This window comes from Wolffia australiana, chromosome 7, assembly GCF_029677425.1.
Source record: "Wolffia australiana isolate 7733 chromosome 7, ASM2967742v1".
In the NCBI taxonomy this organism is placed as follows: Eukaryota; Viridiplantae; Streptophyta; class Magnoliopsida; order Alismatales; family Araceae; genus Wolffia; species Wolffia australiana.
The window spans coordinates 16,223,370-16,248,239 of NC_135841.1; the positions used below are offsets into that span (position 1 = coordinate 16,223,370).

Below are 24,870 nucleotides of genomic sequence, written 5' to 3' on the forward strand. Positions count from 1 at the left end.
GTGATGTGACGGTGACGTGACGACCAGTTCGTCACGTCACTGTCCATCACGATTCGTCACCGTCCCGTCACATCCAGGGCGTCACGTCCCGGACGTGCCGTTCCCTACCTGATCTTAAGGTGGATGTCGGACGTTCTTCCACGTCCGGGATGATCCGGAACTATACACCATAACACCAGTGCCGACTCATAGCGGCCCGTCACGTCCCACGTCATCCGTCCGCTAACACTGGTTCACTGGAAAATTGAAAATACCGTCTCGGCTGTCCCGCCCATTAGAGAGGGAGATTGCGAGAGACGAAGAGCGTAGGAGGGCGATGGGCTCGAAGGAGACCTACCGGGCCGAACTCCGTTCATCGATCCGTCAACTCAGAGATCGCTGCCTCTACTCCGCTGCAAGATGGTAATTTCTCCCTTTCAATCTCTTCTCGTCGCCGTTCTTCGATTAATTTCTTGTTTGTGAACTCTTTGCCCTCTTTTCTCAGGGCGGGAGAACTTCTGGTAGGCATCGAGCAAGACAATCCTCCGTCCTCAGTCAGTGCTTCGAGGGGTACGCCTTCGAGCAGCGCCCGTCCTCCTCACCAGCAGGATTATCTCCACCGGGATGGCTCCAGCTTTCGTCGATCTCGGTCCCGCCCTTGTCCGGGCAGCGAGGGATTGTCTGTGACGCCCGCTGGCGGAGTGTCCTATATCACCCAGGATGAGATTGATGATGGTGATTACTACCTTCTCGCCAAATCTTACTTCGATTGCAAAGAGTATCGCCGGGCTGCTCATGTTCTCCGGACGCAGACCTCGAAAAAGTCGATCTTTCTTCGGTGCTACGCGCTGTATCTGGTAATGGGTTTCTCGTTCATCTTTGTTTTCTGCGTTTCGCACGCGGTTAATAGGCATCGCGTTTTCATTCATACTCAGATTATGCATTTAACTGAGCGTTTTGATTTTTCTCATGTTCATTTGGGCTTCATAATGGGTTTTTAGTTATGTATCGGTGATTAAATTTTGATGTTGGCTTGCTAGTTTTCTTGGCCTGTTGTGTCATATTGATGTCTTCTTTTCGTTTCATCCAGTAAGGTATATTGCCTCTTTCTAATATTCAGGAGGAAGCAGAATCGTCTGCTCTCCTAAATAATGATGAAGATTAGAGGGAGAACATAGAGTGTTGGAACTGAGGACCTGCCTTGTTTTCTTAGTATGCTGTTTCTGACCTGAACTCTTTGAAGATATTTGGAGAAAAACCTCACAACCAAGACGGTAACACCCGCTGATTTGAATGATTATAGTTCAGGGTAGTTTAGTTCAAAGTTAGATATGTTGCGATAATTCCATTCATTTTCACTCTTACTAGGTTGTTCGTCAGATAGGCCAGTTTCTCTGTATTTGGTATTCTTTTCGAAGAATACTTTTTCACTCGTTGCCAAGGCCAACTTTTTACGTAAGAGGTAAATTCATCTACCTGTAGAAAGATATGAAGGGAAACAAGTAAATTTAGTAGTAGTTCGTTGGTGAGGATTTTCTTAAGGAAGTGACCGCTGCTCTGAAGTTCTTATACATTTTTATGGAGAATGGTAATCAGTTTTAATTCGCTCTATAATGCCAATCCTGTCATATTTCTTCCCTCTCTAAGATAAAAATATTTTGGCATTCATACCTAATCCCTATTAATAAAATTTCAATGTACGGTGAGCTATAAATTTTGATTAAAAAATCTCTAATTTTGGTGGGGTTTGTTTTCAGGCAGGAGAAAAACGGAAAGAAGAAGAGACGATTGAACTTGAGGGGCCTTTAGGGCGCAGCGAGGTATGCAATGGGGAGCTAGCTCATCTAGAGAGAGAACTTTGCGCTCTAAGAAGAAGCAGCGCTGCCGACCCCTTCACTCTCTACTTGTATGGCATTGTCCTCAGAGACAAAGGATGCACCAGCCTTGCCTGCACAGTTTTGGCAGAATCGGTCAACGCCTATCCCTGGAACTGGAGCGCTTGGTCAGAACTTCAAGCCCTCTGCACGACTGTTGACATTTTGACTGGCTTAAACCTCAAGAATCACTGGATGAAAGACTTTTTCCTCGCTGGCGCCTACCAAGAACTGAAGATGTACAATGAGGCACTGCAGAAATATGAGCATTTACTGGGCCTCTTCCAGTTCAGCGACTACATCCAGGCCCAAATCGCAACGGCCAAGTACAGTCTCAGAGACTACGACGAGGCAGAAATCATCTTTGAGGAGCTCCTGAGGGTAGACCCATACCGTATTGACTCCATGGACATCTATTCAAACCTGCTCTATGCCAAGGAATCCTTCTCTTCTCTCAGCTCCCTTGCCCACCGAGTGTTCTTGACAGACAAATACCGCCCTGAGTCATGCTGCATCATAGCCAATTACTACAGTTTAAAAGGGCTGCATGAGAAATCAGTTATTTACTTCAGGAGGGCGCTGAAACTCAACAAAAAGTACCTCTCAGCATGGACTTTGATGGGTCATGAGTACGTTGAAATGAAGAACACTCCAGCAGCGATCGATGCATACAGGAGGGCAGTTGATATAAATCCAAGAGACTATCGTGCATGGTATGGTCTGGGTCAGACCTACGAGATGATGAACATGCCGTTCTACGCTCTTTACTACTTTCGGAAATCGGCCTTTTTACAACCATCTGATGCCCGGCTTTGGATTGCCATGGGCCAGTGCTATGAGAGTGTGCCACTTCAGATGCTAGAGGAGGCAATCAAGTGCTATGCACGAGCTGCTAAGTGTAACGACAGAGAAGGGATCGCCCTACACCAATTGGCTAAGCTTCACAGTGTTTTGGGCCGGTCTGAGCAGGCTGCTTATTACTATAAAAAAGACCTGGAGAGAATGGAGGAGGAGGATCGGCAGGGTCCAAACATGATCGAGGCGCTGCTGTTTCTTGCAAGGCACTGCAAGACTGAGAAGAAGATTGAAGAGGCAGAAATGTACTGCACCAGGCTCTTGGACTACACCGGCCCGGTTGGTTGACTTGCAGAACTCGATCTTGCAAATGACTGGAAAATTTTCTTTTGTTTCTGACTTTTGATTTTGGTTGCAGGAGAAGGAAACAGCAAAGAGTATTCTACGGGGCCTGAGGATGCCTCAGTCAGGGTTTCCATCAGTGGAATTCGACCATTTAGGCTCGAGTTAGTAATGGTGAAGTGGTGATCATGGATTTCTCTTTCTTGTGAGTCAGGTAAATGGCTGAGAAGAGTAGCCAAGGCACTGAAGGGCCTTCTTAGCTCCAGCAGTGAGATGGGTCTAAGTTCTCCATGTTGAGTATTCTAAAAAAGCCGGCCCAGAAGCCCATCTCCTGTGTTGATATCTCTCCCATTTGTGTCTCCATTCGAAAGTCTTCATGGGAGGAGAGAGATATGTTGTTTATCTCTCACTCATCGCCAGCTAAAGCTGAGGTTCTTCATGGAGAAAGCGATCTCAGATTCGAGGACAGTATGCTTCTGAATGAAATATTTTTATTTGTTATATGTGCAAATTTTCCCTCCTCATCAAGTTGGATGAAGAGAAAAAAAGGTAAGTAACCACCGACTACTGTTCTATGTCTTGCCGACAAGCTCACCTGTAGCAGCCACTGTGACTGGCAGCCTGGTCGGGACTACGACAATATGCCATGGCCGTTGACTGCAATCTTCTGCGGTGGCATTGAGAGAAAATAGGGTTCAGCATAGGTAAATAATCAAGTCTCTGTCAAATCCATCAAAGCTAAGATGAGGTTGACAAAAGCTAGACAGTTGACATTGTTGATGTTGACATGATGTCATGGTTTTCACTGATATGGCAGATGACTGGGAGCTCTGGACGCGTGGCATGATGTGACAGTTCTTAAGATGCTGATGGAGGATAATTCCAAATATATTAATTACATAAGGGGAAAAGAGAGTAAGGATGGCTTCAATTTATAATGTGATACCTTACCATAATTTTTCATTATTTATTGATTTCTTGAAAATGATAGATAGTATAGAATGAAATAGCCATGAGATGAAATTATGTGTGATTTCCCTGAATGTGTATGTTTATAGCTATTATATTCAAGTACTAATAATGTACCTTTTGTAGCTATTATATTCAAGTACTAATAATGTACCTTTTATAAATAAAATGTAGAATTTTTTTATTAAGTTAATATTAGTACATGAATTGATTGATTAGTTAATTTTTATGGAAAGTATTATAATGTGAAACTGTACAATAAAAACAGAGCAGTGGCTGTTTCTATAAAACACAGCAGAAGAAGTTTATGATACAAAACAACCATAAGATAAGGTGGTAGTCATATAAAACTTGCGATGGATGTATGTTTGTAAAATATGCATTCATCACTCTTTAAAATATATATATGCATTCATCATTGATATATATTTGCTAACCAAATAGGGTAAAGTGTTTTGTGAAGATAGTATCATTACATGAATTAATTGACTGGATCAATAGTTCATAAAACCTAAGTTAGGAAATGATACACACAATTAGCCTTTAATTGTAAATATGGTAGTTTAATATCACATTTGGTTTGTCATGGACTATTGATAAATACACTAACTTATCATATAGATTTAGAAATAAATAATAATGTAATATTTTAATTATGTATTTTATAATAAAACATAATTTATAATCAAATGTTTATAAATAAGGTAATTTATTACCAAATGTAGTGTCATAAATAAGTAATAACATCATATTCTCAACATAATTGTGTCAGAAAAAGAACCATAGACATTTGTCATGTACTGCATATTGGATGCCACTATGACCTTATCAACCTCTTTCTATCTACAAGTTGTTCCTCCCATCTAAAAAAGGGGTATCAAGTGACTCTAAACATATTTCCAATTCACATTTTATGTTTTTAAAATATAGTCTCTTTACTCGAAAAATAGTGTTAAGTTTTAGTCATGATTGAGAATATGACAAAAGATTTGCACATAGGATGGAATATATATCACAATAGAAATTCAAAAAAAAAAAAAAAAAAAACACAAGATGATCAATTAACCTTGCATGGAATTGAATCCACTCTCATTTGGTTCTATTAATGTGATTCTTGAAGCTGCACATGTCCATGCTTTAGATGTATCTGCATTATCCTCAATATGTCAGATCTCTTTCTAGTCTTATCGATTAGCGTCCACTAGAGATCCAGGAGGATCTTATTATCATTCTAGTCACACAAGGAGGGAGGGGATTAAGAGATAATGAAGGGGGCTTCACAAAGAGAGTATTGTGTGGATGTTTCTTAGTTGAGACTTTTGGTCCTTTTTTACTAAACAGTTCAACTAAATCCTCCAATGTTCAATAAATCTTATGTGTGTGACCATCTAGGAACGTGTATTTCTTCATTATCAGAACACCTATCATTTCTTATTTTTCCTTATTCTCATCACCCTCCAAAACCTCCCTCTCCCCCACACAAATGCTGCTTCCATGCTCAAGTCTAATGGCCACCCTTCGAATGGCCCACCACCTCCTCACTTCTCCGCCATAATCAAACCTATCCTTGCCCCCCTCCCTCCCTCCCAACTCTTTCATCAACAAACATCCTTCCCCAAAACACCCCCCTCCAATTAATCCATCAAAGAATTAACCTGCCCATAACAAATCCACCGTCAATCATCTTCCGTCAATGAACCAATCCTCTGCAAAAACTGCTGATAACACAAAATTACTAGTTGAATTCTATGAGATTTACATGTTTTCTGCATTAAAAAAATGTAATATGTGTGTTATCAAGCTTAAGACACTAAAATGTAATTTAAGATTGATATTCTGAGTTTTGTGGATTTAAGTGAAATTTTAAGGATTTTCTGACATTAAATTCTCGTAATTTATTTTTCAATGCAGAATATATTTTGTACATTTTTAAAAAATTTTATTCAAGGAGATGTATTTTCAAAGTTGAAGTATATATTTATTATATTTTTTAGGACTTATAATTTATTTTTCAAAAAATATTGAACTTTTTTTTGGATTTAAAATGCGACAGCCATGTGTCGCTGTTCGGTGAATTGAATGACAACCAATTACACACTCTCGTAATGATTGGCTGCACTAATCATTGCAAAAAATTGCAATTATGGCATCACATATCGCGATGCCATAATGCGCCAATCATTATTTGACACATTGACATGTTTTTTCGTAGGGACCGATGTGGAACAATGAAAAAAAAGCCATTTTTTGCAATAAATGCTACAAAGAATCAAGAAAAGTATAACATAAATAATAATAATAAAAGAAAAGTCAAAAGTTGCGGCAATACATGTGGCGCGCACATGTACCATCACGAGTCATTAAAAAAGAGAAAGAAAACAAAAAATGTAGACGCAACAAGCGGAAACACGTGCTGCATTAGAGACTGAAAAGGGAATCTTCCCTTTTTCTCTGATCTAAATGACGCATGTCAGCGCATCATTCATTTGAAAAATAGAAAAAGGAATAATCCATGATGTGGCGCATTGACGCAACGTGAGATCATGGAATAATCAATTAATAGATATAGGCATCTTTTGTACCTTTCCCTTGAAGGTACACATGGCGGCTTTGATGGGCACGAGCACAGAATATGATGCGAGAGGGAATTTACACGATTTGATTGTTCAACCGAAATGGAGAAAGAGGAAGTGTTAGCACCGATGATGAGGAGAGAGAAAACAAGGGCTAGGATTGCTTCAAATTCAAATCGTGATATCTGACAATCCACATGTCTGATTGAGCTGAAATTTTCAGGGTTGCTTTGGCTCCCCTACTCTTTCCACCCACCTTTAAATAGAGGCCTAAATCACTGTAAAAATCATCCTTGAACTTGCTTCCTACTGATGTAGGCTGATTCAAAGATAGTGAGTTTTTAAAATCCATCAAGTGTGTTCTTGGTGCCTTAGGTGTGTGGGAAGAAGCATTGAAGAATAGGCAGAGCTTACCGCCACTCGTAAATGTTGGTTCTATGCCTTGGTTCGTCCATGGAAAACACAATTCCATGGATGCGGAAGCGGGTTGATCGATTCATAATCGATCTTTAAAATCAAACATTGAGTGTACCTTGTGGGGAACTCGTTCCACCCTTAAGTTTGCCCCTCTGAGATCGTTGTGAAGCCGCTCATGCGTCTGGCCTCTAGAAGTATCCACACGATCACTCGACGCTTGGATCTCCACGTCTTCTCCTTCGATTCTTCTTGAAAATCTAGAAGATCTTCGCACTATGAAGGCACTCTCCCTTGGATGAGTGGAGAAGAGAATGGAGAAAGGGAGGGGCTCTAAAATTAGGCTTGCATGGGTGCTTAAAATGAGACCCCTTTCCCACTTTATATTTCACTTAAGGTTTTCCTCAAAACCCTACAAAGTAAAATATATCCACCAATGCCCTTATGATCTTGTGTGTGTGACCCTCTAGGCCCATGTATCATTCTAGTTAATAACTTTAGTGGCCCAATAATATTTATTGACCAACCTTATTAATTAACTATATCAACATGTAGATTAATTAAAGAAGGAAAATTTAACCCAATCGATAGGTTAAGTTTCCAGCCTGTGGGGTGCCAAACTACACCTCGTGGTCCAAATGATATCAAGTAGTGTTTGAACTCTCTCATGGAACCTTTACTGCCATCGATTACCGTATATGTATAATCCATCATCCGCGCAAGACTCTCGAATGACTTAGGGTATGGTTTATCGTCAAACCCTAATGCGTCATTCGATTAATACTGATGCGTAACGGGGATATTGGATAACTCCTCCACTATCCTCACTACCCTGGTCAGGGATTTCTGTGTCGTCTTCCTTGAATCAATCTCCTCTTATACCGAGGGCAGATGATCCCCTCTTGACCACTCAATTATCTCTGTGAGCTTCATACTACATCTGAGCTATAAATTATTTGAATCCCATGATTAGAGGCTCGTAAGTTGTAGTCAAAATGCAGTTGTTCATTCACGAGATGTCCTTGGTGTCTCATGTCAGTGGATCACTTATCAATTGTGACATGAATCAACCTGATCGACGTTTAGGTAAAATACCATTCAAGGATTCATATGGATCAATTTAATGAACACTTTCTTTAAATAGCACCCACTTTATGTCCTTCGTGTCAGCACACTAATAGCCACGTGATCAATTATACTTATAGCATTCATAGGATCGGCTAGTATTATTCTACTCGGCTAATTTGATGTCCATCGTGACTATCCATTGAATATGAATATTTAGAATACATGTTTAAAGACTAATGATCGCTGTAATATGGTCTCATCATTATTCAGTATGTCATTGCATACATTCATGGACTTCATTATAAACATCACACTGGAATAATAATGAACGTAAGCATTTTTTCAATGAACTTAAATAAACATGGTGGTGTGATTGTCTTGATGGCCACATAATATCCATCAATAAATTGTTGTGATCTTGGCCGAACATAAGGATCTGTGTTAAGCATATTCGCCTTACATTTTTGTTTCCTGACAGCGGCGATAGCATAATTCAATTCTACTATCATCTTTTCATTTTCACACCACCTCCTTACATCCCCATAATCTCGTCTCTCTACCATAATATCGTTCACTCACTCGATCATTATCATACCTGACACGTTCTCAACCTCGCCCATGTAACACTTCACGCCATTCTACTTTCATTTCCTTTTTCTTTGCTAATTTCAAGTTTGAATTATAACTATCTACAACCTTAATCACTATAGTAAGAATATTGAATCCTTAACCATTGTTCCCTGTGGAGATGATCCGTACACATCACTAGCTAAATATTCCTAAGTAAATACTGCTATACATATATTTATTGAATAATCTCAATTACCGATGATGATCTAAAACCCTAAAATTGAGATTATCAATTGCGTCCTAGATTCTACTCCATCAACAAACCAACCTCCATCTCAAAATCCCCCAGTTCTCCATAAACGAATCTAATAATCTCTCTCACTCAGTTCCCCCCAATACTGATGCCTCTCCTTCTCCACCAATCAATATACTCCCTCTCCCTTCTAATGCACTCAATGAATCACCTTAGCTCTCTTCATTAAAAAAAAACCTATGTCCCTGCTTTGACAAAACCATCCTCCCTTCCTCCCTAAAGACCCCTCTCCAATTTGCATCTATCAATGAGCCTAGTTTCCATCTTCCCTTACCTCCAAAGCCCTTCAACACCCCATGCCCCACTACCAATTCTCTTCCATCAAACTAATCTTCCTCCCTCTCCCCCCATAAATTCCCCCTAGCCAAGAACTTGGAAGCCCCCTCTCTACGCCCATACAATAACCCTAATAAACCCACCTAGTGTGGAACACCTTTAATGCAATTTGAAAAAAGTACATCCCTCTTGTGGTGTTGGATGGGAAAATGTAAGGTTGGTGACAGATAGGGTTTTCAATTAATCATTAAACTTTGGCAAACCAGATCATCAGTTCAGGATAAAAAATGTTGCCCAAAGTGTGGTACCAATCTTAATTACCAAGAGAAAACTGGATGAGATATCAGATCAAAATGTTAAGGAGGGGTAAGAAGTCATTATTTTCAAATGCTGAAACTTGAAGCTGGAATGTACGATATTCATGTAGGCCCTTCAGCCAAGTTCTACACTTCAAGTTGTTTGGATATGAATGATAAATACAATACAGATATTTCACTATATCTGTAAGTATCATAATATATAATTACGTGAACATTTAAATAGGAGAATATATGAATATGTATACATGAATATGTGAATGTGTGATTATGTAAATATGTGGATATGTGAATAAAAAATAAAAAATGACTGACAACCTAAAAAAGGAATAAAAAAATTGATAGAAATGAAAATAATAAATATAAAAATAAATAAAAAATGCAAATATAAATAGAAATATAACCGGGATCATTAGATAATCTCATCTCCAATATTTTATCTACTTTAGCTAGTGATTTAATGCATCTTCTTCTTTGAGTCCATCTCCTCTTACACTGAGGAGATCTTGAAGACTCAATCACCTCATGTAGTTTCTACTTTATATGAGCCAAGACATGTATGAATACCATGACCATATATTGGTACGTCTTAGTAAAAAGATAGTTGTCCATGCACAAGATGACCTTGGTTGCATAGATCAACAAACCACTTACACAACTTGATATGAATCCACTTGATTGACATTTAGACATGATGCTATTCAGGGATTCATTTGGATTAATTAAATGAACTCATTCTCTAAAGAGCACTAAAGATTTGTCCTATATGTTTCCGCACTAATGCCCAGATGGCCAACCATACTTATCTTAGAATTAGGATCAGATAGTATTATTATTTATTTACAATCAAATGTGTCTTGAGTATCAATCAAATAGGAATATCTAGAATACAGAATTAAAGACTCAGGATCAATGCATTATGGTCTCACCATATTTCACTAAGTCATTGTACGTGTTAGGGACTTCAGTGTAAACATCTAATAATAATAAATCACATTTATTTAAATGACATTAAAAACAACGTGTATGTTTTGCTTGGAGGCCATATAATATCCCTTGAATATTTTGGCATAATTTTTTATTTTTGAATTTTGAATTAGGTTTTCTTTGACATAGGTTTGAACAAAGTGAAACCAGTCTTTGACCAAATTGATACTGGACCCAAGTTTAGGTACATGATTAGATGTCTACCAATAACTGATAATGAAACATAAACCATCATTCCCCAGTGATATGCATTAGTTTCAAGAGAGAGAGAGAGAATCATATTTTATGCTCTATGTTTGAAATGTCATTTAGGAACAAATCATTTAAAATTTATATTATTTTTATTTTCATTATTGATATTCATGATTACAAAACTTATTTGCATATGGAGGGTTGCTATTGATGCCATCATCATTGAAACATCAACTCTTGGTCAATGCCAAACTCCCCAATTTATTTCATACTGGCATGTTGAATCCTGCCTCCTTTTTCCTAGGCCTCAGGGGTGGGATTGGGTGGGGTTAGCCTGTCCCCTTTAACCCAAAATGGCGAGTTAGTTACCTAGTGCCCATAGGTCCATAATCTTATTCATCAACTGAATGATGATGATTACATAATTCATGTTCATTTATTTGTTACTAAATTAATAATGCATGCAAGATTATTAATTTATTTGAGTATAGTTGTTTATAATTATAAGACTATATACATAAGAATAGAGTATTTGGCATTTTTAACCTAAAAATATAGACCCCTTCTTTGATAGTTTGGCCAAGGGGAAAGTCAGTATGAAGTCCTGGTTGTGATTTTTCTTGAGGAATACATCTACTATTAAAATTTATGATATTATATGGTTCAACTTTAAATTCTGTCTTTATTTGTCTCGTACCATCCACTATCCTAGTTTTACTAGTGATGTCAAAGTCAGTCAGACTTTCTATACGTGAAAAAATATGATCAGTAGCCTTTGAACTTGTTAAATAAAAATAAATGTAGTTTTTAGTAATTCAAACAATATAACCTAGAAGTAGAAGCTGATAATAATATAAATCAGCATCTAGATGCCGTTGGTTCTAACTATGAGGCACTTTGATAGTCATGTATTAATGCAACAATGGGAGAACCAAGAGACTTAAAGTACTAGAAAAATATAGGGTAAGGACTGAAGTATACCAACCTATAACCCAACATTTCTAGGGTAGGGCCCTAAGAAAAATAAAACAAAGTTTAAAAAACCTGAAAGAGAGCAACTTAAGTTTGCTTTTGAGAAATGATTGCATCGTTTTTTATGAAAAATAAAACAAAGTTTAAAAAACCTGAAAGAGAGCAACTTAAGTTTGCTTTTGAGAAATGATTGATTTCAATGGGAGAAGCAAGAGACTAACAATACTAAAACTTATAGGGCAGTGACTGATGTATACCGACGTATTATCCAATATTTCTTTCATAGATTATAGGGTAGCGATTGACATAAGATCTACCAAAGAAAGTTTAATAAACATGAAAGAGAGTAACTTGTGCAAAGTTTTAAGGGTTCCTTAAAAAGAGAAGCCTCTTCCAAACATATTCGTATATATATATGGCTATAGTGTTTTTTTCTCTCTAAACAGGGAAATGGATCACTGTGTGTCCGGCTACGGTTCAGCAAATACCGAAGGCACTCTTTGTCTTCCCCACCCCCCAGAGAAATGTACCAACAGAAGTTTAATAAACATGAAAGAATAAACGGTTGATTTCAGTGGGAGAAGCAAGAGACCAACAATACTAAAAAAATAGGGTAGGGACTGATCTAGACATACCTACAAATCAATATTTCTTTCCCACAAGACACTGAATGTTGGACTTAAAACTTTGGAATATGCATCATTTGTTGCAGAAAATGTACCAAAGAAAGTTTAATAATCATGAAAGGGTGTAGCTTGTGGAAAGTTTTAAGAGTTCCATCAAAAGAGAAGCCTCTTCTAAATATATATGATATCTCTATATAGTTTTTTCTCTCTCTCTAACCAGTGAAACGGATCCACTGTATGTCCGATACGGTTCGGCAAAGACCCGCTACAAGAACTCATCGTCTTCCCCACCCCGCTGAGAAATCAGATCCACGTCGAAGCATTTCAGATCGTCTTCTCCAGCCCCGGCGGGGGGGAGGGAATCAGCCGATGAACATCCCCGTTCATCGCCATTCCGCTTGATCCTGTTCTTCCCCGATCAGATCATCTCGCAATCATGGACATTCTGATCGCGCAGATCCAAGCAGATCTCCGTTCCAACGATGCCCTCCGCCAATCCGGAGCTCTCCTCCAAGCTCTCCAGCAATCCGCCGCCGGCCGCGACGTCTCAGCCGTGGCCAAATCCACCTGCGAAGAGATCATCGCTTCCCCGGCTTCCGCCGTCTCCAAAAAACTCGCCTTTGATCTTCTTCGCAGCACTCGCCTCACGCCTGAGCTCTGGGACATCGTCTGCTCTGGAATCCGCACCGATCTAGGGTTTCCCGACGCGGATGTCACCACCGCGGCCGTCTCCATCCTCTCTGCCGTTCCCACTGACCGCCTCTCCCGCCTCGTCACCGATTGCAGCAAAGAGATCACGGCTTGTTTTGACTCCCCCAGTGACAATCTTCGTCTATCTGTGACGGAAACTTTGGGGTGTGTTCTTGCTCGGGATGATCTCGTTCTTCTCTGCGAGAGCAGCGTCTCTTTACTTGACCGTGTTTCGAATTGGTGGACGCGGATTGGGAAGAACATGCTGGACAGGTCGGATGCTGTCTCCCACGTAGCGTTTGAATCGATCGGCCGGTTGTTCCAGGAATTTGAAACAAAGAGGATGAGTCGTTTAGCTGGGGACAAGCTTATTGACAGTGAGAACTCTCTGGCCATTAGATCCACATGGGTCGTCTCTGCTGTTGATCAGACATGGAAGCTGAGAAATGCCCTGATGGCGAGATCTTTGATTCTTCCTGTGGAGAGATTCAAGTCCACAGTTTTTCCTCTGGTGTACGCGGCTAAGGCTGTGGCTTCTGGTAGCGTGGAGGTCCTTAGAAAACTGTCGAAAAATGGTGGGAAATCATCAATTGAAGACATGGGTAGTGCTGAGAAACTTGTGGGAGTATCGGATATTGTTTCTCATCTTTTGCCGTTTTTGAGTTCATTGGACCCGCCGCTGATTTTTGAGGTTGGAGTGAACATGCTCTCGCTGGCTGATGTTCCTGGAGGGAAGCCAGAGTGGGCTTCGGCATCCATCATTGCGATTCTTACATTGTGGGATCGGCAGGAATTCTTTTCGGCCCGAGAGAGCATCGTACGTGCAGTAGTGGCAAATCTTCATCTACTCGATCTCAACATGCAGGTGCTGTACCTTCTCAATCACTCAACTTCAAATTATTTCAGGCAGGATTCAATGCTGTTGTCCGATTACATTATTTGTTGCTCTTTCTCCGATGACAAACGCTCTTCATATTCTTTTAGCTTGAGTATTTAACAAACAAGGTATTCTCGGTTTTGGATACGGAAAAGCCAATCCAATGCAGGGACAATTCATGATTGGCTGTTCTATCTTCATGATTGAATGCTATCCCTGAGTGAAGCATGTTTACTGGGCATCAAGTTTGGCTGGGTATTCTTCTTCCGTCATCTAATGAAGAAGAGAGATTTGTGACTCGAGTAGCGGCTTGACATCTCTTAGTGTAGCATTACTAGTTTCCCTGGAGAGAATCATGGACATGCGGTCATAAACTACAAAAATTACTTGTAAGGAGTATTGAAACTTACCTCTATATGCGATCATAACCTATTACTTGATACTCTATATCAATTCACTTTAACAACCAACCATGAATATAATGTCTAGAGTTAAGAACGTAACAGAACAATGAAACTCCTAATTTGCAGGACTTTGAGACTGATTTTCTCTTTTTGTGATAAATTTAAAACCTTTTTCTCAAAGACGTAGTCCAACTTTCACTTCCTCATCATTCTCCGAAACAGCGCAACAATTTTCTCATTCCTCCAACTCTTGATATCTCAGGCGACGAATGTGTGGTATGCTAATGTTTCGTCTTTAAATTTATATGTATCATCTTTGGTTTTGGCACTTTGGAATGTCAATTTCTCTGCTTTACTGTGACGGACTGGTCAGTGTTTTTATGCGACGCACCTCATAAAATTTATGACTATCTGCAGGTTTCATTATTCAAGAGGTTGCTCGTCATGGTGAGAAACCTGAGGGCGGAGTCAGATCGTATGCATGCCCTGGCATGCATCTGTCGTACAGCTCTATGCGTTGACCTTTTTGCAAAAGAAAGCGTACGCAGGGGCCAGAAACCACTTGCTGGTACAGACATTGCCTCTCTTTTTGAAGACTTATGGATAAGAGACGATTTAAACAGTGTGATCAGCAAGAGCTTGTTTAGAGAGGAGCTCGTTGCTTCCCTGGTAGAAAGCTGTTTTCAGCTATCTCTTCGGCTATCTGAGCAGAAGGCGTCTGGAACTGAAAGCAGAGTGATTGGAGCACTGGCCTATGGAACAGGCTATGGCGCGTTGAATTGGACAGAACCTGCACTGGAAGTAGTAGAAGTGTGTAAACCTTGTGTTAAATGGGACTGTGATGGGAGGACCTATGCCATCGATTGTTACCTTAAACTGCTTGTTAGGCTGTGTCATATATATGACACCAGAGGAGGTGTCAAGAGGGTAAAAGATGGAGCATCTCAAGATCAAATCCTTAATGAAACCAGGTTACAGAACTTGCAGCTACAACTTATCAGAGATCTCCATGAGGTCAGGTGTCTGCTTTTCAGATTTACATACTAGGATCAGATTAATGTCATCATGTTGTTGTAGTGTTTTAGTGTTTGAGGATGATGAATTGTCATTGCCACTTAAAACCTGTCATCGTCATTATCCACAGCTTTAACAATGATGATGATTTCAGTGGTGTCATCATCATCCTGGTGTCCTATGAATGACGATGACTTTGTCTTGTCATCCTATTGCGTTTGCAGAGGGAGGTTGACAAGAGTTAATCATCATCTACCTGCGGAGAAAGATAATGACAGAGACGATTTTGTCATCCTCATAATTATCTTGGAGAGGACTAATGATGAGGACAATCGCAACTCATCCTCCTCTTGTCATCATTTTCGGTGACTGCAAACACTAATCCGAATAATGAATATAACATAAGATTTTACGTTCATACCCTGCAGAAGTTTGCTCTTTTTTTCTCGTCATTTTTCTGCAAATATACAGTCATATCCTCTGTCTTTAACTATTTATTTACAGGTGCATACTCCAAGGATACGTGCTCGCCTAGTGTGGGCTATTGCGGAGCACTTTGACCTGGAAGGATTAGATCCGCTCCTTGCTGACGACCCCCAGGATCCGTTGAACATCATAATATCTAATGTACGGTCGGTGTTATTCAATAGCGATTCCTCCACGGATGGCACAAATAGGCCACAGGATGTCCAAGCTGTGCTCTTATGCTCACAGCATCTTGGGTCAAGGCATCCCAGGGCAGGTCAACTCTTGACCAAAGAACTTGAAGAGTTTCGAAACAGTACCTCCGCCGACTCGGTCAACAAGCATCAGTGTCGGTATATCTTGCAGAAGATCAAATATGTGATGAGTCACCCAGACCGGAGGTATGCGTGAGTTGTTTATGATGTGATTTTTAAAAAAATATTCTGATAATGTGAAAATATCAGGTGGACGGGTGTGGCAGAAGCTAGAGGCGATTATCCTTTCAGCCACCATAAGCTAACTGTTCAGTACTCTGAACCATCAGCCACTCAGGATAGAAAGCTGGAAGGACTCGTTCATAAGGCTATTCAAGAGCTCTGGAGACCTGATCCAAGCGAGCTCACTCTCCTGCTCACAAAGGGCATTGAAGCCACCTCCCTAAAGGTGCCTCCCACTGCATATACACTCACGGGTAGCAGTGACCCGTGCTATATTGAAGCATATCATCTGGCTGACAAAATAGATGGAAGGATCACCTTACACTTGAAGGTTCTTCTTTTACCTTTTTCCTAACATATAAACTTTTTTATCTATTTACTATCTTCTCATGATTTTTAAATCATTAACCTGGCTTTTGTTCTCGTTTGCCCATTACTTCAATTAGTTTGTTCTTTTCTCTCGGATGAGATGGTCTGTCTGTGTTGACTGCCTGAACTATCTCTCACTCATTGCTCCTACATTTCTCACTTTATGTCTGTGTATACATTTCAGGTCTTGAATTTAACCGACCTGGAACTCAACAGGGTTGACATCCGCGTTGGGCTCTCTGGGGCTCTCTACTTCATGGACGGGTCTCCCCAAGCAGTTCGGCAGCTACGCAATCTCGTATCTCAGGTCCTTCTCTCTTTCTTCTATCTCTCTCTCTCTCTCTCTTTTCTTTCTCTCTGTTTCTCTTTCTCAGGTCCATCTTCTGCATCCTCTCTCTCTTTGTTCTTTCTCTCTCTTTTTCTGTTCCTTCTCGTAACTCTAAAAAGGAAAGGAGTAAACAAAGGAACTTTTGCAGGATCCTGTGTTGTGCAGTGTTACGGTGGGCGTCTCCCACTTTGAGAGATGCGCACTCTGGGTGCAAGTTCTGTACTATCCCTTCTCTGGTGGTGGGGGAGACTATGAAGGAGACCATGGTGAGGAAGAGAGCCACAGGAAGCGCGGGAGCTCAAAGGCAGGAGTGGGAGAGCCGGTGATCCTCAGATGCTTGCCCTACAAGATCCCCCTTACTGAGCTTCTCTCACCCCATCGTTGCTCCCCTGTGGAGTTCTTCCGGCTTTGGCCTAGCTTACCTGCCATCCTTGAGTTCACCGGCGCATATACCTATGAGGGAAGTGGCTTCCGCGCGACTGCAGCGCAGCAGACCGGTGCCTCCCCCTTCCTCACTGGTCTCCGCTCGCTCTCCTCCAAGCCCTTCCACCCCGTCTGCTCCCACATCCTCCGCACTGTTGCTGGGTTCCAGGTAGGCCCACTTCAATCCATCCAGTTTGCCTCCTAGAGTTTGACAACAGTCATTTTCAATGTCGACATCACACACCCTCATTAACTACAACAAATTTCTGGGTAGTTGATTATGACTCTGACATTGACGAGGTCACCATTGATGGTCAATGTTCTGATGATGTGTTATCACTGACAGTTGATGCCATTAGTCAACATCAACTGTCAAACTAGTAAAATTTTACGTGAAAAAATTGTCAACCGTGTCAAACTGTGTCAATGCTCACTATCATTGTCAATAAACCAGCCAAGTAGGCAATGATGATGTAGTTGATGAAAAAGTATGGAAGGTTGACAATGACGATGAAGCCGCTGGCTACTTTACCAGCAAATCATCAACCAATGCCAGCATCAATATCACTGTGGACCTTCGTTGGATGTGCCAACACAACTTATCATCAATTAGTGGCTTGTATAAGAGACATATCAAAACCATCATCAGATGGTGAATGATGAGATTGGCACCGTATTGTCATTCTCATTCATGTTTGACTTAGGCAAATGACAAAAATTCATCATCTATCAATGGATGGCGGATGTCAAATATATAATGATGATGGCTCATCAATGTCGGCATTAACTCGTCGAGTACGTTCTGAGTGCACGGAAATATATTTGGATGTATAAACCAGAGATTTTTCTGTATTCTTTTTGGTTTTAGCTGTGCTTTTCGGCGAAGACCTGGTATGGAAGCTTCCTCACTATGATGATCTTTGGGGCCAGCGAGGTGAGCCGGAATGTGGACCTAGGGGATGAGACCACCACAATGATGTGCAAGTTCGTGGTGCGTGCCTCAGATGCATCAGTGGTGCGGGAGATAGAGTCTGACATCCAGGGATGGCTCGATGATGTCACAGACGGTGGTGTAGAGTATCTATCTGAAGAGGAAGTTAAGGCGGGGGCAGCAGAGCGGTTGAAGATCTCCATGGAGAGGGTTGCTCTGTTCCGAGCGGCCCAGCCGCCGCCGGAGCTGCGGAAAGCAGAGGAAGATGAGGAAAGAGAGAAGTCGGCGGTAGATGACGATGGAGAGGCCAAGGAGCCGACCACTTTGTCGAAGTTGACGGCAGAGGAGGCTGAGCACAGAGCGCTGCAGGCTGCAGTGCTCCAGGAATGGCAATTACTCCGCAAAGAGGTGCCCGTCAAAGTCAACTGATGATGTTTGCTTGGTTGGGTCTGTTGTGTATCCATCTCAAGTCAAAGCCATGTGCGCTGCCCTTTTCAGTTGATCTTTTAGCTACCCCTTTTCCATTTTTAGCCCTGAAAAGAATAAACTAGTTATTCATGCCAGTATTATTTTTGCCCTATTCCAAGAAAGAAGAGTTAAAAAGAAGAGCAATATTCATTTCACCCAGTATATACCTTTGACAATTTTTGTATTTTTTATGTATTCACTACTCATTGATAAAAATAATTACACAGATAATATATCATCATCAAGTAGGGGGTTTTAGTAAAAATGTGAGGGTCGAGTTTGAATCCATTCGCAAATGTCAGGTGATTATAGCAGAGCTCAAAATCATAATTATGGACATTTACCTATTTTAGGAAGAATACAGTTGGGAAATCTTTTCAATAAGAAGTAATTTTTAGTCATAATTGAGGAAAAACAAAGGTTAGATCGTGATCGAAGATGTGGTGTTCAAATAGATAACTCTTATTGTGCCATGTAGCCATGGCTGGAGCATTAATTCATGAAATATTGGATCTTACCAACAATTAAGTAAAATTTGATTTCATATTATCAATTATTTTTTTATATTTTAGAAATTTATGCGGCAGTATTAAAAAGAACTCACCCTCGTTTTCATTACAATGTGTTTCTAGTTGTATTAGTGGATGCAACGACTTTGATTCAAACACAATTGAAATCCATGATATAAATCCAGATCACTGGCCTTTGTCATTGTGATCATATGACTATTATCAATGTTAGGTTTGTTTTCTTATGTATCACATACATATGATAACCGATTAGGAACAAATGATGAATTGCATGGTTTGATATTAACCTAAGAGAAAAGGAGAATGTGCCTAATGGGCCAGTGTAACGCTCCCCTTCAAGCGAGAACATGGAAGGCAAATGTGCCTATCTCGACACACAAGACAACATACTATACTCTACTATGGTTCTTAGCGAAAAGGAGTGCCAGCTCTTGAGTAGAATCCACATGAAGAGTGTAGATATGAGAAATATTAACACATGGTCACAAACATAATGGCAAATAACCGGAATGTGCTTTATACACTTGTGAAAAGTTGGGTTGCCTACAATAGAAATTTTCACATGGTTGATGCAATGCAAAAACATGGATACCAATGAGATGAAGCTGAACATTTACAATAAGGAACACTACCAAATCATCTTCCATGTTTTCACAGCCATAACTCTGTATTTGGCTTCAACACTAGAGCGAAAAACCATCTTTCACTTTCATGTGTACCAGGTGATCATATTTCTACCAACATAAGTGCAATAGCAAGTGGTTGACTTCCGATCATTTTTGTTCTCGTAATGCATAGAGTTGGAATATGGTTTATTCCATAAAAACATAACATCATGATTTTTTATGGTCACTTTCCTAGAGCTTTATTGATACATGAAATAACTAGCAGGCCCCCCTCTTAATGGTCTTTAAAAGGTTCCTTGATTATTTATATGAGAATTATGACTGCGCAAAAAAATATGGATGAGTAAATGCCAATAGATCAATATTCCCAAAAATCTTTAGTATGTTGGCATCATATAATATCAGGGATGTATTATTCTATAATCTAGGTCAAGCCTGCATCATAAAAGATTTTGGTTTGCACTCAAGATTCATATTTTATTAAGACGATCAATTCCAAACTTCCTTTGATATAAAGCAATAATTTTATATTAATGCACAAACTCAATCCTGAGGAAATGGCAAGGTGGCCTCAAGTATCACAATATAAAGCATTGGTAACAATACTCACTCATAGGATATATATATATATGTGTGTGTCATCCCTATCAATCATAATAAATTTGTTAACATGTGCATATAATTCTACAATGTCCCATTTTTCATCTTTTACATCATAGTCTGATCAATAATTCATAGAGTAAAGCCAAATGCTATAGGAAGATGAATACATTTTTGAAAACAGACCATAGAACTCTGAAAAATTACCATAAAGCTCCACTAAGAAAACACACCCAGGACGATCCCCTTAACTCGTATACCATAATGGTTTTTGTTGGGTTCTACCAGTGAATGCTCTGAGTAGAGGTTTCTCATCAGAAGGAAACAAATCTATTCTAACAATCAAATGAAAACTGAAAAAATAAATTGATCCCCTTATGTAGAACCTAATCCATAATCATATTTTACTCAAAGGAGCCATCTCAAACTACATGTGCCTGACCTTTAAATGTATCTATGCGGCCCTTGGCACATTGGATATCTACGTCATCTACTTGATCCACATTACAACATATATGCAAGGATATTATCTCAATTTCTATTGCACCAGCAGGGGAGACCACTTAAGAGTCCTCAAGGATAAGAAGGGCCCTCAAGTAGAGACTTGTATGCATAGGGTTATGTGGCCTTGATTGAGATGAAACTTTCATGATTCATTCAACGGAAGAAGAAAAAGGAATTTTAATGAACCTTTCAAAATTGATTGTCAAATCAGTTGTGCACAGATCAGTTCTTTGGGAAATACATATTGATCTGTTCATTTTTTTCAATAATCTAAATATTTGCATGCGATCCTCAACACATTGAATCTCCTCCATCTTGATGATCCTCATTACTGAACCATTGTCATAACACTGTTCCAATCACATCGAGAGTTGAGGGGTGCTATGGAGAGAAGGGAGAAGAAGGATGGGAACCTGAATAATTATGTCCTGATTGAATTTTGTTCAAGGCCTTCCCCTATTTGGATGGGAGCTTTCACAAAACCATCAACTTCAGGTAGATCTTCTGCCTTCCAAAAACAGATTTGTGTAACCCTCTAGGCACATATATCAATCCAGTTAATGAATCGAGTGGCCCAATAACATATATTAGACTTCAAAAGGAATTATGTTACCACCATATAGGTTAATTAATTATGGCTCGATCATAACTGATCCAAAGGTTTGAGTTTCCGGCCTGTGGGTTTCCAAACTACACCTTATACTCTACAAAATTAAAAGGAGTATATTGACTCATTCATAGGATCTTTCTATGATTGTTTACTATGTCCGTGAAAAAATGAAAATGGCTACATTAATAAAATATGTTACAGAAACATGACATCATTAAATGTTTATATTTGCTTCTTATCGTACTCTAATATCTTAATGATATTTACTAAAAAATGATATTTCATGATTTATTTAATATTTTAAAAATTTTTAGAGTTAAATGCATAGTAACATGTTCTTTGCCACATGAAATATTAATCTCATATTTTCTGTGGCTAAGGATTGATGTTTAATTAGTGAGAAACCCATCTGTATGATCTCGTGAATTGCAAGCTCAAAATGACTCCTTCTGAACTAATCATCAGTTTTATTTGAAGTTTCCAAGGAAACATGGAAAAATGATACAAATTAATATGACCGGCATTTATTAGAAAAAAGTGAATCGGGCAATGGCATCAGAGAATTCTTAAAACTTGATATCTAAAGACCCAATTATCTAAAATGAGTCAAGAAGTGAGAGAAAATACATTAAATTGCCCAACCCTAGTTGGTTAGAAAGGACAAATAGGGTTATGGGGTCAAATTTTCTTGTAATTCGTAAATTAACTTGGTGAGTCTCTTCTTCCCTTATTTATTCTCATCTTTTGTGTTTCCCAAACTCCAAGCACGAATAAAATATTAATGCTTTAAGAGACGCCCTTTTGGAAGATCATCATCATAGTTCAAGGGTACATACAAAGTTCCTAAACATATTTAGATAAACATATCTTATTGGTAGGATCATTGATTACACATATGATTCTTGATGCAAATAGATTTTCATCCATTTTAACCATAAGATCTTCTAGATTCTTCCCATCAAATGGATAACAATATCAAGAAGATTTAACTCCTAGTGGATCTTTCCCTTCTCCCTCAATTCTCAGGTATTTTTCCTTAAAGAAGGATCAACCTGTAGAACCCCATAATCATTTTTAACTTCTCTTCATAAGTCCTTGTTCTTCAAGATAAGTTTAAGATCACCCAGAATTACCATACCATCTTACCCTTTGGTTGCTTTTTTAAGCATAATCCTTGAGTTAAATTCTCCTTATTTTAATCTTAAAGCAAATTGCAGATTTTATGCCTCAACATTTGCGAGGATTGACCCTTCTCACTCTGAACCCTCTGTAGGATGAAAAAGGGAGAAGCATAGAAATCATCGTGTAAGTTGGTACAAATATATGTGCCAGCAAGCTAGTCACTCATTTCATATCTCGTTCATGTTCGTTTGTACAATCTATTCATTATAGTGCACATGTGATAGTTATAATAAACTTGATGAATTCATTATTAAACTTAGTGAATTATGATGAAATTATAAAACAAAGATGAATACTCTTTAAGTATGTGCTCTAAATATTCCTCTTCAAAGGATATTTTAGAAAGATATCAAAGTATCAAGGATAAAATAATAACATCCAGCCTCTCTCATATGATGAATATGTCTGGTCCCTAAGCCATTATTTTGGAGGCAATAAGGATATATTGCGTGTTCTTTAATGGAAAGAGTTCACTAAATTATTGTGTACGAATCCTTGAATGGTATTATACCAAAAAAATTGCAATCAGGTTGATTCACATCATGATTATATATGTGGTTCTTATACTTGAGATACCAAAGACGTCTTGTGGACAAATAGTTGTATTTTGACTATAACCGATAGATTCCTAATCATGGGGTTCACAACATATTAGTTTGGGTGTATCATAAAGTTCACAAAGATAATTTAGTGGTCAATATGAGATCATTCACCCATGGTATAAGAGCAAACAGCTTAAGGAAGATAATGTAATGAACTCCAAGGTTACGAAAGTAAAATATGGGCGAAGAGTTCCTCAGATGATTTCCAAATGCATCAGTACTAATTTGAATGACCAAATAGGGTTTGATAATTGACCATTCACTAATTCATCCTAAGGGAATTAAATGAATCAGGGAATACACGTACATGGTAATCGATGACACTCCATTGTATCTTTGAGAGCACATGGTGTAGCTTGACACACCATGCATTGGATACTCGACTTGTTGATTGGGTTAAATCTATCCAATATTAATTAATCTACAGGATGATACAGTTCATTAACTTAAAAGGCAAATAAAGGTTATTAGGCTAATCGAGTCATTAACTAGAATGATACATGGGTCTAGAGGGAAACATGCAAATGGTCTTTTGGATGTCAGAAGATATACTTGAAGTTTAAGGTTTTTATGAAAAATACCCACTTAGTATAAATAGGGGAAGACTATAACGAAATTACCAAGGCCAGGATTGTTAAGGCCACTTTCCCTTCTCCCCTTCTCTCCTCTCCATTGCAGAAGCAATTAGGATGGCATAATGACAATGATGGATCATGAACAAATCTTGTCATCAAAGAGGCGATTCAATGTGCCAAGGATCGTGTGGATACGTCTAATGTCTGCACATACGAGGGGCTTGAAAAGTCATACTCAAGGATCCAAGGAATCACAAATGCAAGCCATGCCCAAGTGATTCAACTTGATGTCTTTGATAGTGCCATTTTGCTTGCATTTTAAGTATTTTGTTGTCACTCGTTCTAAGTTTTCATCCATATCAAGGCACCCAGAATCTGACATGTGTCAAACTAAATGATATATTTAACTTTCACTAATCACACTCCATTTCAAGGCTTACTAGTACATATGGTCCTCCTTTGATCTACACTTCTATAGCAACTCAGGGCTTGGTTGACTAGATGAAATCCTAATCAGTCGATTTAGAATTGATGCATTTAGAAATCATCAAAATAATATTCTATCACCTTGTAAAAGGACTTCATCACATTGTTTACATTCATTTCTCTCCTCTAGTACAGAGAGTGGATGATCCTATTTTGAACACTCAATCATCTTCGTGAACTTCTTGCAGCACCAAACCTAACAATTTTTGAAATGATATGATTGGGAACTAGTAGGACATAGTGAAAGTCTAAACACCCATCCACAATACGTCTTTGGTGCCTTAAGTTGAAGGACCACTTACAAGATAGACATGCATCATCGTGACTATTAATTTGGAATAATAACCTTCACATATTTATTTGAATTAGTTTAATGAACTATTGCACTAAAAAGTGCACACCATCAATCCTTAGTATCCCCACACTAATGGATAGAGGATTGGCCAAACTTGTCATATGATTATTCCAACTGGATACTTCAT

At 39.2% G+C, this 24,870-nt stretch overlaps 2 protein-coding genes across 2 annotated transcripts; both read left to right on the forward strand.

Annotated features, from left to right (window-relative positions):
- Window positions 1–257: 257 nt before the first annotated feature.
- On the forward strand, window positions 258–3,493 carry APC8 (anaphase-promoting complex subunit 8). Its single transcript, XM_078578797.1, has 4 exons — window positions 258–402; window positions 485–836; window positions 1,737–2,987; window positions 3,067–3,493. The coding sequence occupies exons 1-4, from the start codon at window positions 317–319 to the stop codon at window positions 3,157–3,159; spliced, it is 1,782 nt and encodes a 593-aa protein (XP_078434923.1). The 5' UTR covers window positions 258–316; the 3' UTR covers window positions 3,160–3,493.
- Window positions 3,494–12,524: 9,031 nt separating this feature from the next.
- On the forward strand, window positions 12,525–18,785 carry TPLATE (ARM repeat superfamily protein). The gene is made up of 7 exons (XM_078577664.1): window positions 12,525–13,822; window positions 14,656–15,252; window positions 15,757–16,118; window positions 16,182–16,485; window positions 16,708–16,830; window positions 17,000–17,443; window positions 18,143–18,785. The coding sequence occupies exons 1-7, from the start codon at window positions 12,704–12,706 to the stop codon at window positions 18,632–18,634; spliced, it is 3,441 nt and encodes a 1,146-aa protein (XP_078433790.1). The 5' UTR covers window positions 12,525–12,703; the 3' UTR covers window positions 18,635–18,785.
- The last annotated feature ends 6,085 nt before the right edge of the window (window positions 18,786–24,870 follow it).

Bases quoted from the DNA above. Each gene is read 5' to 3' on its own strand.
- APC8 (XM_078578797.1), top strand. From the start codon at position 317: ATGGGCTCGAAGGAGACCTACCGGGCCGAACTCCGTTCATCGATCCGT. The intron at 403-484 runs GTAATTTCTCCC...CTCTTTTCTCAG, and splicing joins CTCTACTCCGCTGCAAGATG to GGCGGGAGAACTTCTGGTAG. The intron at 837-1,736 runs GTAATGGGTTTC...GTTTGTTTTCAG, and splicing joins GGTGCTACGCGCTGTATCTG to GCAGGAGAAAAACGGAAAGA.
- TPLATE (XM_078577664.1), top strand. From the start codon at position 12,704: ATGGACATTCTGATCGCGCAGATCCAAGCAGATCTCCGTTCCAACGAT. The intron at 13,823-14,655 runs GTGCTGTACCTT...GACTATCTGCAG, and splicing joins TACTCGATCTCAACATGCAG to GTTTCATTATTCAAGAGGTT. The intron at 16,119-16,181 runs GTATGCGTGAGT...TGAAAATATCAG, and splicing joins ATGAGTCACCCAGACCGGAG to GTGGACGGGTGTGGCAGAAG.